Raw genomic sequence first — 16171 nt, forward strand, 5'->3', positions numbered from 1 at the left:
CAGCAAAGAAGGGAGAATTGAATACAGGCCTCTAGCTCTGTTTCTTTCCCCGTGGCCTTGACTTGGCAACATCATTCCATTATCCCCACAATAGGAGCTTCCCTATGGCCAAGAGAGGCTGGACCCTGTACACACACCCACAAGGAAGAGAAGGTCTCGAGTGACATCACCATCACTTAGCTCCCTTTCTCAGCATTGGGTCAGTAGCGAGGCACTACGATAACAAGTGTGGTAAATACTACGTGACAGGAATGTTTGACAACCTCTCTTTCCTGCTATTTGAAATCACAGTGTTTGCACTGAGATCACATGGAATATCAAGAAGTTTTAGTTCTGCACGTCATCGCGTGTTTTGATTTTATACAAGCCCTCTTGTCCAGTAGCCTAGCAAAAGGAGGGCTGTTGATTTTGTTGTTGGCTTGCTTAAGGTGGAGAGGAATGGTCTTTGTGAGGGGGAGGCAGGACTGTACCACTTGTTTTCTTCAGCAAGCAATCAAATCCATTTCATCCCAGCTAGAACAGTAAAGAATAGTCCTTGTCTGCTTAGGGCAGAGCAAACTGAGTGGAAAATAGGAGGTGCTATATTTAACCACTGTGCATTATGTTGTTATAGCAACTGCATCCATAAAACTTATATCAACGATGCCGTATAAAAAGCTACATCAAAGAATCATTAGCTGAGCCTATTCTCGTCAACTCCATTTGGAAAAACACCTCTCAGTCCTGCAGGATGTTTCTTACCATCCGTCAGCTCAGTGGTAGGTTGTAAATGAGACTGTGCAGAGGTGATATTTGTGAGCTTAGTTCTTTATCTCTCTGGAGTTGATTATGATGCAGCTTGAGTGCCACTGATGCCTTTTTGCACTTAGGTGTGACAGCCTGACTTTTGAACACCCCATTTATGAATGCCACGGGACATGGCCTTGTGCAGGTGGGTTGCACCAGGGCTCCTTGAAAGAGGAGGATTGATTAAATGCCAATTACATGTAAGTACATCAAAATGAACAGCGCATTGTCCAGACAAATCCCACAGACTCAGTGGGTACAGCTCTCAAAAGCCAGCAACTGGATTACATCCCTACAAAGCACAGTTCTGCTCGTATTGAGTCTCCAAGGTCAGGTCTTTAAGGACACATTGAGCAAGAAGCAAGCTGTTTCTTCAATGATTAGCTTGATGATAGTGAATGGGACACCATCTACCATTTTTAATTGGTTAGCTTCTTACAGTGCAGGGCTAGAATGGAACTCTGCTGTCTCGCTCCTTTTAAGCAGCTGTAGCCCACACATTTCAAATCAGTGACATCTCATTTATGTTTTCAAAGCAGGCTGCAGTCTTGCATTTCCCTTGCCTTTTCCCAGCAAATCCTTTTTCCAAACTGGCTATTATTTGTTCCACCTTGGAAAAGGATTTCCCATGTCCCTGGTGTGTGTGTTTGGGATTGTTCAGGCCCTGACAGAGTTCTACAGTCCCTGCAAAATAAAGAGCAGTGTTGAAGAAATAACAGCTTCCAGTATCATATGCTTCTGTTTGTCCTTTGACAGTCCAGCTCACTCCTGGTGTTTGTTTTAATGGTCTTAATTGTCTTAAGTAATAGGGGAATTTATGAATGGTGGCTGGGATTGCACCCACACTGTGCTCATAAGGTCAAGAAATGTCCTCCTCTTTTTACCGTCTGATTCTCTGTCCTTTCCCTTTGTGTGACTGCCCCATGCCTGGCATACATTCTGTTGATATCTAGCTGGGTATTTCCTCCTAGATTTTATCTCATTCCTTTGTCCCTGCTCCCTCCTTCCTTAATTTGACTAAGCTCATTCACCCCAGTGCCCTTCAGTGATCTTGTTGAGAGCCCTTAGGATAAAGTTGAGCGCAGGGCATCCTATTGTTGGTAGTCAGCAGGGATTCCCCCCCCCCCCCCCAAGAAGTATTTTTTTCCAAAGAAACAGCCTCAAGGAATGCCCTTCCCAGCATCACTAGGCTGCTAGCAGCATGACAGGAGCAGTGACACTGCACATTCTTCTCCCAGACAGTGCAGGGACCAAAGCACAGAGCCAAAGAGAAGTTCTGTCAGCTGGAAAATCTCTGAATCGCCACCTTTTTTTCTGACTGGCAGAACCATATTTTGCCGCTGCAGCATGCATGAGTATGGAGTGCCTGAACAGTGTTTAAAAAGCTGCATGTTGTTACTTGGTGTATTTCAGGGTGCACGGAAAGGCAGCCAGAAAGTCCGGTTAGGGCGGGGGGAGGCGTTCCAGATAGTAAACACTCAACATCTGGCAAGTATATCCCTCTCATGTCTCAGAGATTCCTAGGAGACTGACTGTTCTTCCTCTTTCACATCTGTTCCATAAGATTGATTGGGCAGATTAGAGGTTAGGATCCTAAACTGAGCCCCAAGATATCTTTGAGATTGTCCATTCTTTTGCCATGCTTTTGAAAACTGCATTTCCCCACTGCTGTACAGCATCCAGCACTGCACAGTGAAGGTTTTTGCCTTTGGCACGGGAGACTAATTGGAGAGTGAAGTCATTGATTTCAGTGAACAATTTCTCCCTGAAGAGAACATCACCAAAACTGCAGTCCACCCACCAGGGCATCAGTCCTGCTCCTACCCCAGAGGAGTTCTGCATTCCCCAGCACCGAGGTCTCAGCTCCATCTTGACTTGTTCCTTCTTGCCATCATGGGGAGGTAGCAGTGGTCTGTACTTGGGAGCTAGCCACCCGCTTTGCTCACAGCTTTCCTTGAGGTTGACTGAATAAAGAGGGAATGTGGGAGCTGACTCAGCTCTGCAGTTTGCAGGAGGGGGGTCGATGAACCGTTGCCGTTTTTCTGCTGGACAGACACAGGTAATAGCTACGGAGAGCAATAGCTTTCAGATAGCTGCTGGTCCTGGGGGAGGGAGCTGGGGCTGAGTCCTTGCAATGCAGAGGTGGTGGGTGCCATTACAGTTCTCACTGCCTCTTAGAGTTCATTGCAGAGGGTCTCAGTTCCCTTCAGACACGGGTCTGAAACCTCCTACAGGTGTAATAAAGGGGGTGCAGTGCGAGGAGTCCTGTAGTTGGCTGGCCTCTAGCACTTGGTGGGTGGGTGGGAACAAGCCACCTTAGATCACTTTGTATTTGAAAAGAAAAACAATTTAGAAAAGGTCTGTCTGGAAAAAAAAAAAAAAAAAAAAAAGGAAAAAGCTCCAAAAAAAAAGAGCCTGTTTGTGTTTGACTTGTCGAGATTTTATGCCAAACTCATTTCGCCCAAACCACAGCAAGTCCAATCCATAAAACAACATTCCCAAAATGGCAACAACAGACAGCTGCAACCTCTCCCCTACTTGGAAGTGTCCCATGGAGACAGCTCCAGCAGGGTGGAGATGGGAGTAAGAGATTGATTTGGGAGAGGATTGGCTAGTTTTATGAATGTGTGCAGGAGGAAGAGTTTTATGTTGTGCTCTCTCTCTCTGCAACCACAGTTCGTTGCCATCTCTAGCCTGAGAAATACAGATGAGCAAGGCTGCAATTCCTCTGCATCTGGGTGGAGCCCATTCCCAGACCTCTGCACGGAGCCTTGCTGAGTACTGAAGCATTTGGCTCAGGACTAAAAGGATAAGGAGAGAATCAGAATTTCTCTGTGCCTATTCTTCCAGATCAGTGTCATGTCTGCCTGGCTGTAGCATTACGGATCTTTCAGTAACCAAATAGGTTGCGCCTCTCTGAATCTTTATAGAAACACAAGCTCCTTAATTTTCTGCTGGATAAAAACTTTCCTTCTGTTGAAGATACCCTCTAGTCCTGCTGAAACTTTTCCGTATGGACTGGATCTCTCTGTTTCTGTTTCTAGTGGCCAGGGATAGTTATTAATAATTCACTCTTCGAGCAGCTCTTCACAATCTTTCATTTGTTGTCAGTCAGTGCTTTCAAGGTCCTTCTATAGAACAGGTACTAGGACTTGGGATAGTTAGCAAAATTTCACAACCTCTCACTGCTTTCTCTCTTCAAGGTTGTTCTAAAAAGTTCCCACCCTGCTAGCTTTACCAAGTGCTGAATCACCTCTTTGGGTGGCCACAGCCTCGCTGGGGGAAAGAAGCCTCGAGCAGAAGAGAAGAGCTGACATTAATGGAGATACTTAAACCTTTCCCCCAGCCCTGAAAAATTGCTGGCAATGTCTGAACAGTAGGGTTTGGGTAGTGGGGTAGAAGGTGGCCAAGTCAGTGTTACAAGGCCATTGTTTAGTATGAAATGGTGTTGCTTGCAGATCTTTGGCTCTGGAGAAGGAGGGAGCATCATCAGGAGAATCTATTTAAGGCATATGTCTTCTGATTGCTGTTTGTGTTCTGTCATGACCTGCATTTCTGGCTTGACTTTTGCTTTGAATTGCTTTGGGTATTCATTACTCAGTGCTTCCTATTTTGTCTACGCCTGTGTAGCTAATCCTTTTCCTTGAACTTAACCAATAGCCAGAGATAATCCTAGTTTGAAAGTGACTAGAGAAACATAACAGTTTGCATATAATGTATGTTTTATCCTGGTTGATTTACACATGAACTGTCACATTGTCCTTCGTTAAATACACCACTATAAGATGATAACAATCTTTTTAAATATTACACAGGGTTAAATAATTTTCCTTTTTTTATTTCCTTTCTCTTTTTGGCAAATGTTCCATTGTTTGGATTTTTCTTATGGAAGAGCAAACCTGGGTGTGGGACAGCTCTGAGTGCCATCTGCTGGAGGCCTGCTTCCTCCCATCTCTGTGATGGGCCAAATCTGGAGGCAGTGCAAGTGGTGATGTAAGCATAAGTGCTTTGAGGCCACAAACCACAGGCTAGAACAGGAAAATCATGAGAATTAAAAGAGAATTGAAGCTAACACCCTCAGACACTTTCAGCATATCAGGATTGTTTGCTTACACTTCTTAATGGGCGTACCATCACTTTTCACGTGTCCTGTGCTTGTCCCCTCATTCTGTTTCCATGGAACACATTTTTATACAGAATCTTCCCAGGAAAAAGTAATGAAAAGATCAAAGTCTTAGTGAGCAACCAGTCAGAGCTTCTTGGATGTTCCAGTGCCAGCACGGGTTAGACAAAAGGAAGCTGGTCCCCAAGCAGGAACTGCCAGCTATGTCCCTGGGCAGCAGGCAAGGACTTTAAAGAGCAAATGCTCTCAGAGGTGAATAGCCTTTGGCAGCCTCCTACAGCTTCCCTTAGTACAATGTGAGGTATTTGAGAGTGAATTGGATATATGGAAGTTATTTGTGCTGTGTCCCAGCAGCCAGCATGAGAAAAGTAAAGGCAGAATTGTGGGGAATGAGGCTTACCACTACCTGACATACGCATCCGGTGTCTGCTCCTGATCAGCCATTGTAAATGTGTGTATTAAGAGAAATGGATTAATGTAGCATACAGAGTTTGTAGCTGTAAAATCAGGATTTGAGTAACTTCATTGATTATTTACCTACATTTCTCTCTTCATTCACAGGTACCTGCATTCAGAGCAGAAGTTACCTGAAGGTATGTCACACAAAACATCCACGACCCTGCAGGCATTAAGCAACTTTTTACATGCATGTTCTGTCCAGGGTTTCCTATGCCTAACTCAGCTCTATTTGAAATGCAAATGAAACCCACAGCTGAACTCTTCCTTGCTCTTTTATATCCCTGCAGCATTTCACCAGCTCAGGCTCCTCCACAGTCACTTTGCTGTCTGGTTTGAGGAGCTGGTGTCTTTCCTGTCCTTTGGGGTTGTATCAGTGGTGTGACCCAGTGTTTGCTCTATGCTTGTTGATGTCTTGCTTGAATATAAGTCCAAAATCAGTTTTAAGTCCCTGCTAGTAACATGTTGCAGACCAAGATCTAGTGGAGAGAGCTGGAGCCAATATGGCACAATGCCCTGACTGATTTCTCACTCTGGTCTCTTCAATTCCCCCGTCTACGAAACATGGGTATTAATGCCAACTTCTTTCCCAGGAACTTCAATTTGTTCATCTTTGGGATGCAGCAGAGCTGTGTAGATGCTGTGTGCAGTAAGGACAAGGAACAAGGAACTGCAGTGGTGGATGTCACTGCTGGATGTCAGGCCTTATCTAGACTGAACCAGCTTCATGCTCTGTTCGTGCTGGTTTGATAGATGCACTGTGGTCTGGAATAGGCTGGATGGGCTGTGCATCAAATTGGTTCAGGTTTAAAACAGAGCAACATATAGATAACATTTCCATTTCTGTAGCAGCATCAAGAAACTCCTGAAGCTATATGAAAGCCTTGCTGCTCTGATTACATCACATCTGACATGACCTACAAACGCCAAAGGAACGGGGAGCTCCCATGCTGCTGCTTACGCTAAGCCTTTCCAAATATAGTTCCAGTCTCATTGAAATTCCTGGTATTTATAATTTGATCTGGCAGGCGTGCAGGGCTGTGCATCAGAGGGGCTTAATGAAACAAGAGTGATGCTGGGATTGAGGCTGTCTGGGTAGAGCTGAAAGGCACGTTCAGGCCATGGAAATGTCCTGCTCTCTTGTTGGTAAGAGGGAAGTATTTGCAGGTGAACCTGTGTAAGCCCATGTGATCAGGGAATCCGGAGAAAATCTCTGCAAATGCAGAAGCCAGCTAAGCCTTGCATTGCCTCACTGATATGCAAATGAGCACCCTAAATATCCTGCTTTGCTTTCTAATACCCTTAGCCAGCATAAAGACAACAGGCTTTTTATAATCTGTAATCAAGTTCTCCAGGCTAGGGGCAAGCACGTAGGCTTGTTTCAAGAAGACGAGACAGCTGCTGGATATGCATCCGCCCCTGCTACTGGCCCTGTCCAGCTATAACCACCGCTCTTTCAAAAGAATTGGTGTGCTAACGTCTGTCAGGAGCAGTACAAGCCCTTAGCATACACAGATCTGTTAATAATCTTCTCATTCTAGGCATACCTGCTGCATAAGTGATTTGGAAGTAGAAAGCCAAGCCAAATAGGCTTCAGGCTTCATGCACTTCTATTCTAGGGCTAATCCACCAGCTATATTGATTTTGCCCTTTCTGCCAACCTAGAGAGGTTGTATTACACTGTTAATCCCGTCCTGCCCAGGTCACAGGCACAACAGGCTCTGAAAAGCTTCACCTGCTGGTGTCACAGGAGTGGACTCATCAATGGCAGCGCTTCTCTTACCCTGGTTGGCAGGGAGCAGCCTGTTTCTCTGAACACTTTTCCATCTCTTACTGGACTGTACATTCCTTCCCTGCTTCATTTCATCTCACGTTCTCATGCAGAGCAGCCTTTGCTGTCAGCATGTGGAGATCCTTGTCATATCACTAGCACAGATGACTCTCATGGTGCCTGTCATTTTGTGCAGCTCAAATGCCCGTTGCTTTGCCTGGCTGGCTGATGGGGGCCCAGAAAGCCGGGCTGATAATTCTGAGTTCACTTCCAGTTGTTTTGGGCGCTTACAGCTGAGCTTTGGGGAACTGAAGGGGGCAGTTGCTGCATGCATTAGTATTTCATGGGGAAAAATGGTGAGGAAAGAGAGCACAGAGCTCTGTTTAACAGAGCAGCCCAGGCTTTTAAAGATTGGTGGTGGATAACCATACACCAGGCCTTGCAAACAGGAATTCACAAGGCATTGCCAGGGTCCAGGAAAGGCAAGACCCATTGCACCATGTTTGCTCTATCTCTGTCCCCCCCCCCCCACTTAAAGACTAAAATGCAAGCAGGTAGGAATGGCAACTACGAGAGCAAGAGGATCAGCATCAGTGCCTTTCCTCTGCTGAGCCATAGTGCAGCACCAAAAAAACTCCTCTCTGAAACTATGCACTGAGCAGAGGGGGCTGCTGGGCAGCCCAGAGGATCTCTGCAGCGAAGGGAGAGCAGTCCTTGCCACAGCCCTACTGGCAGCACAGCACCAGGTTTGGTTTCTCCTAGGTCTGTGTACAGCAGGCACACAACCTGCAAGCCTTGAGGGTGTGAGGGTTGGCGTGTTAGGGTGAAAAGAGGACAAGTTTGCTACTTGGAAACAAGAAATATCTTTAGTGGGAACATAAGAACTGTCAGGGCATTTCTGTGTGCAGCAGCAGCACGTTTCTGACTGCGGAGCATCCTTTGCAGCAGCAAGCTGGACTCTTGTGGCAACTCACGTGTCGAGGTGGAGTGTGAAGGGAGGTCAGGGAGCAGCCCAGGCTGTGCAGGTCACACGCTGCCTGCGCTCCTGCACGTCCCAGGACTCGCTGCAGGGAGCTTGGCACCGCCACCAGCCCTTCCAGATGGCGTTGCACAGCTGCTGCTCTGCAGGGACGGAGATGATGACCTTGCAAGGGCCGGACGGCTGAGGCCACAGCAGGGAGCAGCGCTGACACAGATAAGGCAGGAGGGCAGAAGGGTGCCAAAAGCGAGCCAAGGCCGGGCAGCCCGGTGGCTGCTCGCAGCTGCCTCACACCGCCATCTCCCGGCAGCCCGGGGCTGCAGCAGCAGCTGCTGGGGGCTGCAGGAGGGTTTTCCTCTGGTACCTGGCACGGCACGGGCTCGTGTTGGTGTCTGGCCGTATGGAAGTGCCAGCTATGTCCTGGGACTCCTCTGACCCTGCCCCTTAGTGCCCAGAGCAGGAGAAAAGCACTCTGCTTTGAGTGCCTGCTCTGCTGTATCCAGCTTGCTGGGAACTCATGGTCTAGGATCAGTCCAAAAAGAGGGCTGGAAGGGGAGCATGGTCCTGGAACCCTCCGTGGTGCTGGGAAAAAAAAAGTCACCACTTTTAGTTTTGTGAGTGGAAAAGGCTGTTTGAAAGTGGGACATAACAGCCTAAGCAGTATTGGATGTGAGCATAGGCTCCCACTGAAATGGCCCATTAGGCAGCCTTTGTAGCAATTCAGCATTGTTCTTTGTCTCCTTTGTACAATTTCACGGTTCAAGGGCACGCTGAAAAAAGTCTCATTGCAAATCTAATTGCATATCTGACCACCTGTGTAAACTGTGGCTGTCTTTAACGTCTGAAGTGTGGAGCTCCTAATGGTACCATCAGTAGGTCTGAGCTCATCAGTGAAGACAATTTAGCCATGGATCAAAAGAAAAATAAATTAATTTTTTAGTTCAAGAGGCTCTTTAAAAGAAAAAAAAAGTCAGTAGAATTTTTATATACATTTCCTTCATCTGCTTTAGCACAAACATCTGAACAATGTATCCTGGAATTCTGTTAAACTGTAACTGCCTGCCTGAGTTACTGTATTTGATACAGTAATTCCTGAGTCTTGTAAATATTTTTTTTTCTGTAGCTAGGAATTGGAGTAGAAAGAGGAAATGCCCTTTTTGGCAATGAATCAGAGAGCTATTTTAAATTTTCATTATAAGATACAGTACCAACATTCAGAAAGCCATCTTGTGCTTCTTCCTTGATGCCTAAATATGTAGGAATAATTTAAATTATAAGCAAAAAACCACTCTGCTCTTCAGAGCTAGCTAAGCCTTTTACAGACCACAAATACATATGGTCATAGATGCACACTCCACACAATCCGGGCAGAAGCACAAGTAGCATTTGCTCCCCTTTTATGCAGAAAGGATCTTTATTAAGAGCAACACAGAGGAGCCTGCAAAGGCCCGCTGAAACTGGAGAGATGAGCACCTTACGACGAGTATGACAATATTATTGTTTTGAAATATTTCTCCTCTTTCTCTGCCTAGGGTGCCGTGTGCTTGTACTTGAGTCAGTAAATCTGTTCCGGAAGTACCTCTCGGTCCTGGATGTCCCCCTGTCCTGCCTCCTGCCCAGCGATGCACTCTTCGTACTCACGGAGGAGGAGACTGAGCAAGCCAGGGTGAGCTGCTTGATACCTGCTTAGCCTGTTCGAATAGCTCATTGTCATTGTGAAGGCTTTACTCAGAAGTGTTGTACTCACAGAGAACTTCACAAATAATGACATACATGGATTATAAATGTCACTAGTGAACAATCCCCAGTGATTTGTGAAACACAAAAAGATGAGACGGGTTGCTTCAAGTGCTCTCAGGACAGGGCCGAGCAGATTTATAGCTCAGAGATCTTCAGTGCACTGAGTTTTATGCTGGGTCCAGGATGTAAGATGTAGGGAAACTTGCCTGCCTTTTCAGGCTGCTGAAAGCCAGTGTTATGTATGGAAATTGCTCTGATAAGGGTGACGTTATTCCCTTGTGGTTTTTGTTTCTGAAATCTGAACTTTTTAAGCTGGCGCACTATAAATAGATTAAGTTTCAGCTGGCAGCTTATGATCGGAAGCAGCACACTCTGTGTTCTCAGATGCACACCTATCATGTTTCTGCTTCCCCAGCATGTGAACACCCGGGCATGAGATATCATGTAGGGAGAAAGAGTTACGTGACAAAACTGTCACAGCACCAATCTGCAGCTGATCACATCCTTCCTAGCAGGACCTCTCTGGACACCAGGCAGCACACCAAGCTACTCAGGGGCAGACAGGCTTCTCCCTTCCCTTTGGCCCTAGAGCAGGTAGCCTTCTACCTCTTAAAACTTCTCCCCTGCTCACTGAAATTGGCTGTCCTGTAAATTGCAAGTGAACGTCACAGGAGGCTTTGGAAACTGCCCTCATGTTAGGTCAGGAGTGTTTTTGTAATGGTTTCTCTACTATTTGTCCTTCTAGAGAGCCATGCGGTGTCATCGCAGCCAGCTGCTCTGGTTTCGCCATCTCTATATGCTTTTCTCACGTTATATGGTGATCAATTCACTCCATCTTCTGTAAAAGACGACGCTCACAACTTCAAGAGTGAAAGAATGAGCCAAAAAAGACTGTGCCAGGACAATCACTGGAGGAAACTCAACTGTTTACTCAGGAGGACAATATTCTCTATGTAGCGTTCTTTCAGACTACAAAAAACAGTTTGCATAAGCTTTCTCCTGAATATCCTGTCGCCTGATACATTGAGATGAAGAGGGTTTAATAGCTGCTCTATTTTCTCACTGCAGAAGCTTAAATAGGATAAGAAATTTGAATTAACCTAGTTAAGATTCAAACGCAGGAGTATTCTGCATTAGAGAAGATATAGCACACGCTGTTTTTCCCCAGGAAGATACAGCTGCAAAGATGGCTGGGAACTTTTCCTCTTGGTGCTTTTGTAAAATCCAAATATCAGAAGAGACTTTTCTATTATGCTGTCTCCACAGATAAAACTAGAACCACAAGACCTGTCTTATTCAGTAAGAACTTCAAAAGGCCAAGGCTTATGAATAAAGCACCAGAAATTACACAATTTTCTCTAGTCGCACTCATAAAGCTGCTACTGCTTCTTTCAGACACATTGTGTTGCAGGCTCTCCCTTCCTAGTGTCCCCCAAGAAATATGAGCATTTCTTCTTGCTTCAGAACATGGGGCTTGAGATCAACTCAGAAAAGACTCAATACGATGTAAGAATGAGTTGCACGAGACCTTTTGTAGAGCATATGTGGAGATATAAAAATTGCAAGAGATGTTTCAAAAGCAGTTCCACTTACCTAAAAGACAACTGCAAGATCCTCTCCCTTCATGTTAAAAGGTAAGCGAAGGAGAAATCAGTTTTCAGTGATGTAATTCCTTAGACTATAGAGATTTTACTAGTGGTTTAGGATTCTGTGTTTAGCAAAGTCAGCAATGCTTCACATTTTTGTAGGCCTTTGCACTCATTAATGTAGGCTTGTATCTGCAGGAGGCATCTTCCCTGCATCTACTTTGCCAGTCATTGCACGGTCAAGATTAGAGCCCAGATTGCAGATCCTGATCTGTTGCTGTGAGCGCATCCTCCTCCTCCTGCTGAAGACAACAGATGAGCTCCTGGTTGTACTAAAGCATGTGTCCATTGTTAGAAGAGTTTGACATTGATGAATTATGTGCCCCGGCCCTGAGTCAGTGCCCAAGCATATCCCTACTCAGCCTTAAAACCATGAGTGAGTCCAGGCTTAAGCAAAACAGTACTTAACCACACGACTAACTTCAGTGGTCCCTCTCTGGCACACAGCTAAGCACCTGTATAAATGCTTTACTGAACTTGAGCCTAGTAAGCTCTTTCAAATCCCCTTTAACTCTAAATCTTTGTAAATTCATTCAGGTCAATGGAGAAAAAAAATGGTGTAAGGTAGTACTATACCCTAAGCAAGAGATTATCTTATGTAGGACATTTTTACAAGCCAGACTTAAAACACAGGAAATATGCATACAAACCAAGACCAGATTTTTTTAAAACCTTTGTTCTGTTTATTTTGATTTAAACTTTACCATAGCTAAAGGCAAACTACCAAAATACCACCACTGGGGTAGTTTATGGAACAGAGGTAGTTTGAAAACTGGGAGTCACAAATGAATGGGACAGGAAACAGAAAGATTTACTTAAGAAATAAAAAACAGGTAACGTCACCACCAAGGAAAGCCCAAGCTACATTTCCATGGCAGTGCTCCAAGTTCAGCCGCTGGACGGGTATATCAGGGTTTTGACATGTCTCTGATGGTCTTATGTTCCTTCATGGCCTTCTCCCATTCCTTGCCATTGATATCCTCCGTAACAATGCTGTGCACGGTGCCTTCATCCAGACAATGGGGAGCTATTCCTGAAGGAAGAGAGTACATGCAAACCTGCTTTTTGTAGCTAAAGAGCAGAAGATGCCTGCATGTCTACATGTTTTTTGAGGAAAAAACTCTGAAGGCCCATGCCTGCTCACTGCAGTAGTGTTAGCAGCCAATGGAGTCTTCATCCAAGCTTTGCTTGGTGGTTAACTTTGGTTACCGCAGTTTGCCAGGTTTACTGTTTCTACCTACCATAACCATCGGGATTAGAGCGAGGAGTATAAAAGCTCTGTACACCACAGGTCTTGCAGAACGTGTGCTGGGCACGATGCGTGTTGAAGGTGTATGTTGTCAAATTATCAGCACCCTAAGCAGAAACAAAAAGCAGTATAGGTTTTCCACATAGATTTATTAATTACTTTCTATGGGTTTGTAGCTAAAAATGTAAAACTAAAAATACCACCACATTCTTGACTTTACTTGAGATACGGAATTCTACATTCATACTCCATTCCTGAACCTCTGTGCTTTGTGTATATACATGGCCATCCTGGTCAAGGCTCAGAACTCCAAGAGCTTTAATGTCAGCTCAGTAAATAAGATGCACTGACACTCACAGCAAACAGCATAAAATCCATGTATTTTTCCCCAGTCAGCCACAGACAAATTTAGGACAAGAAAACTGGCTGCCATTTGCATCTTTGAGGATAATACTGGATTATATATATATGGATTAGATAGTTTCTTTCTGGTAGTGTTCATGGCCCTGTTCTTACTGCAATCTTACTCTACCTTCAGCAACTTGAAACGCGAAGCTGGGACAATGAAGTGTCTGTTCTGTTTCTTTGTGCAAATGCTGCAGCTGTAAAAGAAAGAGAAGACCTTTCTAGGAGCAGCAGACAAGGTGTAGTGCAGCAATCAGATCTAGCTCAGACTTCTTGACAACTGAAATTCCACTGACAGCTAAAATGGCTCCTTGTTGGCATCAAAGGTAAGTGGCAAAAGTGGACTCATGGTATCAGTGTTTGGCTAAGCATGCCCATGGAACAGACTAACCCTACGCAGGTACACCAAGAGGGTATTTGCTCAGAGCAAACATTATATGCTATTTTTATTCTCATATGCAGTTCTCAATAGACAAGGACAAACTGTAGCCCCGAGAAATCCATTTAATCTTTCATACCAGAGTTTGCCAACTTTGCCAACATTAATTACCTTGCAAACATGAAAATGAGATACAGAGTCTAATCATGAGCTGGATGCAAACTAATTGCAGGCAAGGGGGGGAATCACTGCTGAAATCAGACACTGTTGTAGTTTGAAGCGAAGCCCATGTGGTCAGAAATGTAATGTTCACTTGAGAAGACCAAGTTAAAAAAAGGATTGATGTGCTTTGAGTACACTGTACTTAGAGGAAACATAAAGCAGACGGCTGAGCACCTGTAGTCATCAGATCTTTCCCAACACTTTCTGAATGAGCATGGATGTGAGACCTGAAGTCCAGCCCACAGATGCAGCATCTGAAATCTCCAGCACTGATCCTATATTGGATCAGGACATAATTAGGCATCTACTCTATGGAAACAGATCAGAGCATATTCTGCAGTTGTTTTATGTTGTTTTTGCTGAAAAGCATTGATTGGAAAACCATGAGCTTATATTCATCTATGAGAACAGGGAATCAAAAAAACTCACTTGCAGTTAAAAACATGCAGATCTGCTGAAGCCCAGACTTCAAAGCGGATGGCTCCGCAGTGACAGCCTCCTGTGTGTTTGACCAAACCTCTGTATTCACTGGAGAGAGAAGCAACAGAGAGGTTATGTAAGCATGCAGTTTTTGATGGCCTGCTAAATTATTCAGTTCTGCTTTGAGCACTTGCAGAACAACTGAAAATGTATCCACTCAAATGCATTTAAATAAAAAGCTCCAGAGTGAGGTAGAGGATGGCTTTTGTCCTCTGCAGCAATTGCATTTCTGGTTTAATTAAAATGGCAAAAAGAAAAGGAAAGAAGAGCTACAGGTCAAGTAGAGTACACTCTGCCTGCAGTACAGAACGTGTGCTCTCCTGCCACAGTCCAGGTCAAGAGGCTGACCTCAGCTGCAGCACAATCAGCAATGCATGGAAATAAGTGGTATTAGCACAAGACAGCCCTCTTGGAGCTGGGAAAGGAATTTTCCCCCAGTTTTTCTGCACCTGCCCCAGTACCGCTCATACTCCTCCATTTAACAGCTGGGATCAGCAGGGACGAGGCGGCTCCCCTGGCGTTTCAAACACCCTTTTGTATTTTGATTGCAGGGGAGCTTCAAGGAATCGAGGAATCTCCGAGCCTGCGCTTCTCCCTCTCCCCTAGGGCGCCTCCATAGCAACTCGGCAGGACGAACGTGCCAGGTCAAACGCCAAGCGCAGAGGAAAAACCCTTTTCCTTTCAAATTTTCCTTTCAAAGCCGGCCGCCGCCGGTAGCCTGGGGCTGATGCGCTGCGCTCCGCGCACGGGTGGAGATGTGGGAGGTGAGCCTCGCGCAGCCCCAAGGGCGTTTGGCGAAAGGAGGGCCCCGAGGCTCCGCAGGCTTCCCAGAACACCCGCTTTTTGCGTTGGGGGGGGATCCCCCCGCCCGGCAGCTCTCCGTGCCCCGCTCACTCACTCACAAGGCGTCCAGCAGCAGCCGCGCCGCCTCCTCGCAGCTCAGCCGGTGCCGCTCACGGAAGGCGGCCCAGCGCCCGCTCTGCGCCCCTAGATCGAAGGCGTCGGGCCCGGGGGCCGCCTCCTTCTTCCCGGGCTCCGTCCGGGAGCCTCCCGCCTTCTTCCCTCGCCCCCCTCGGCTCCCGACCCCGGGGGAAGCTGTGGCGGCGCTGCCCCGCCGGGACCGCCGCGCCCGGCCCGCCGCGGCTCGCCCCATGAGGCCCGGCTGAGGCGAGGCCGCCAGGGGGCAGCCGAGGAAAAGGCCCGGCTGAGGGGGGCAGCGGCGGCGGGCGGCCAAAAAGCCCTCACGGCGCCGTGGGGCCGAGCCCCTGGGTGCGCCCTCTCGCCCCGGTGAATATCGTGAGGTGAAGATCCACAGAGCATCGGGGTGGCGAGCTCGGTGCGCCTGCTGGCTCGTAACATAGCCTATAGTGGCAGGAATGCCAGCTGTTCACAAGCGATAGCGTGAGGTTTTGCCTTTAATAATAAACACGATGTGCCTCACCTCATGTATTCAGGTGTTTTGCACATCTGAGGTGCTATTAAAATTATGTGGCTTCACATCTCCGCCATGCGCCCACCATCGTTTAAAAACAAGGTTGCTATTTAACAGCGCTCCAGTGTATCGGTGTGCACCTTTGGAAGCACGTCGAGTCCCTGTCCTTCCCTGAGGTTTGAAGTCACTACAGCAGCCTCGCAGAGAAACAGATTTTAACCTGAGTCCCACTAGACAACTTTTCAGAAATTCTGTCGCCAGAGTCTTTAAGTTAAAAAGGAAAACGATCAAGATAGTACAGACTTTATAAACAAAACCAAAAAAAAAAAAAAAACACCACCACTAAAAAACACTTCTGAAAGCACCTCTTTAGTGATAAATAACCTAGAAAAGATTATTGCACACCTGTAAGATAAAGCTGCTTCTCAAGTAAAGTTGTTCAGTTCAGGGGAGAAGTATAAAACTTGCAGGCATTCAACTTGCATTTAGTAGGAAAAATAAAA

At 46.2% G+C, this 16171-nt stretch overlaps 2 protein-coding genes across 7 annotated transcripts in view; one reads left to right on the forward strand and one right to left on the reverse strand.

Moving 5' to 3' along the window:
• PIGL (phosphatidylinositol glycan anchor biosynthesis class L) overlaps positions 1 to 16171 on the forward strand; it is a 70468-nt gene that overhangs the window by 48590 nt on the left and 5707 nt on the right. For 5 of the 6 annotated variants that reach the window (XM_082776182.1, XM_082776181.1, XM_082776180.1 and 2 more), the window contains exons 5-9: positions 5471 to 5502; positions 9648 to 9781; positions 10601 to 11489; positions 13353 to 13481; positions 14788 to 15000. In XM_082776182.1, coding sequence (XP_082632308.1) covers positions 5471 to 5502; positions 9648 to 9781; positions 10601 to 10699 — 265 coding nt within the window. In that variant the 3' untranslated portion in view covers positions 10700 to 11489; positions 13353 to 13481; positions 14788 to 15000. The remainder of the gene's footprint in view (positions 1 to 5470; positions 5503 to 9647; positions 9782 to 10600; positions 11490 to 13352; positions 13482 to 14787; positions 15001 to 16171) is intronic. The other variant, XM_082776185.1, reaches the window with a different exon arrangement.
• On the reverse strand, positions 12147 to 15960 carry CENPV (centromere protein V). The gene is made up of 5 exons (XM_082776186.1): positions 15139 to 15960; positions 14186 to 14284; positions 13283 to 13352; positions 12743 to 12857; positions 12147 to 12534 (listed from the first exon to the last, which is right to left on the reverse strand). The coding sequence occupies exons 1-5, from the start codon at positions 15387 to 15389 to the stop codon at positions 12410 to 12412; spliced, it is 660 nt and encodes a 219-aa protein (XP_082632312.1). The 5' UTR covers positions 15390 to 15960; the 3' UTR covers positions 12147 to 12409.

The sequence above is a fragment of the Aythya marila genome (assembly GCF_965140915.1).
Source record: "Aythya marila genome assembly, chromosome: 20".
Lineage (NCBI taxonomy): Eukaryota > Metazoa > Chordata > Aves > Anseriformes > Anatidae > Aythya > Aythya marila.

Excerpts from the sequence above, each read along its gene's own strand:
- CENPV (XM_082776186.1), bottom strand. The coding sequence starts at position 15,389 with ATGGGGCGAGCCGCGGCGGGCCGGGCGCGGCGGTCCCGGCGGGGCAGC. Across the intron at positions 14,285-15,138 it reads CGGCTGCTGCTGGACGCCTT|TGAATACAGAGGTTTGGTCA; the intron begins GTGAGTGAGTGA and ends TTCTCTCTCCAG. Across the intron at positions 13,353-14,185 it reads CTGCATGTTTTTAACTGCAA|CTGCAGCATTTGCACAAAGA; the intron begins GTGAGTTTTTTT and ends TTTCTTTTACAG.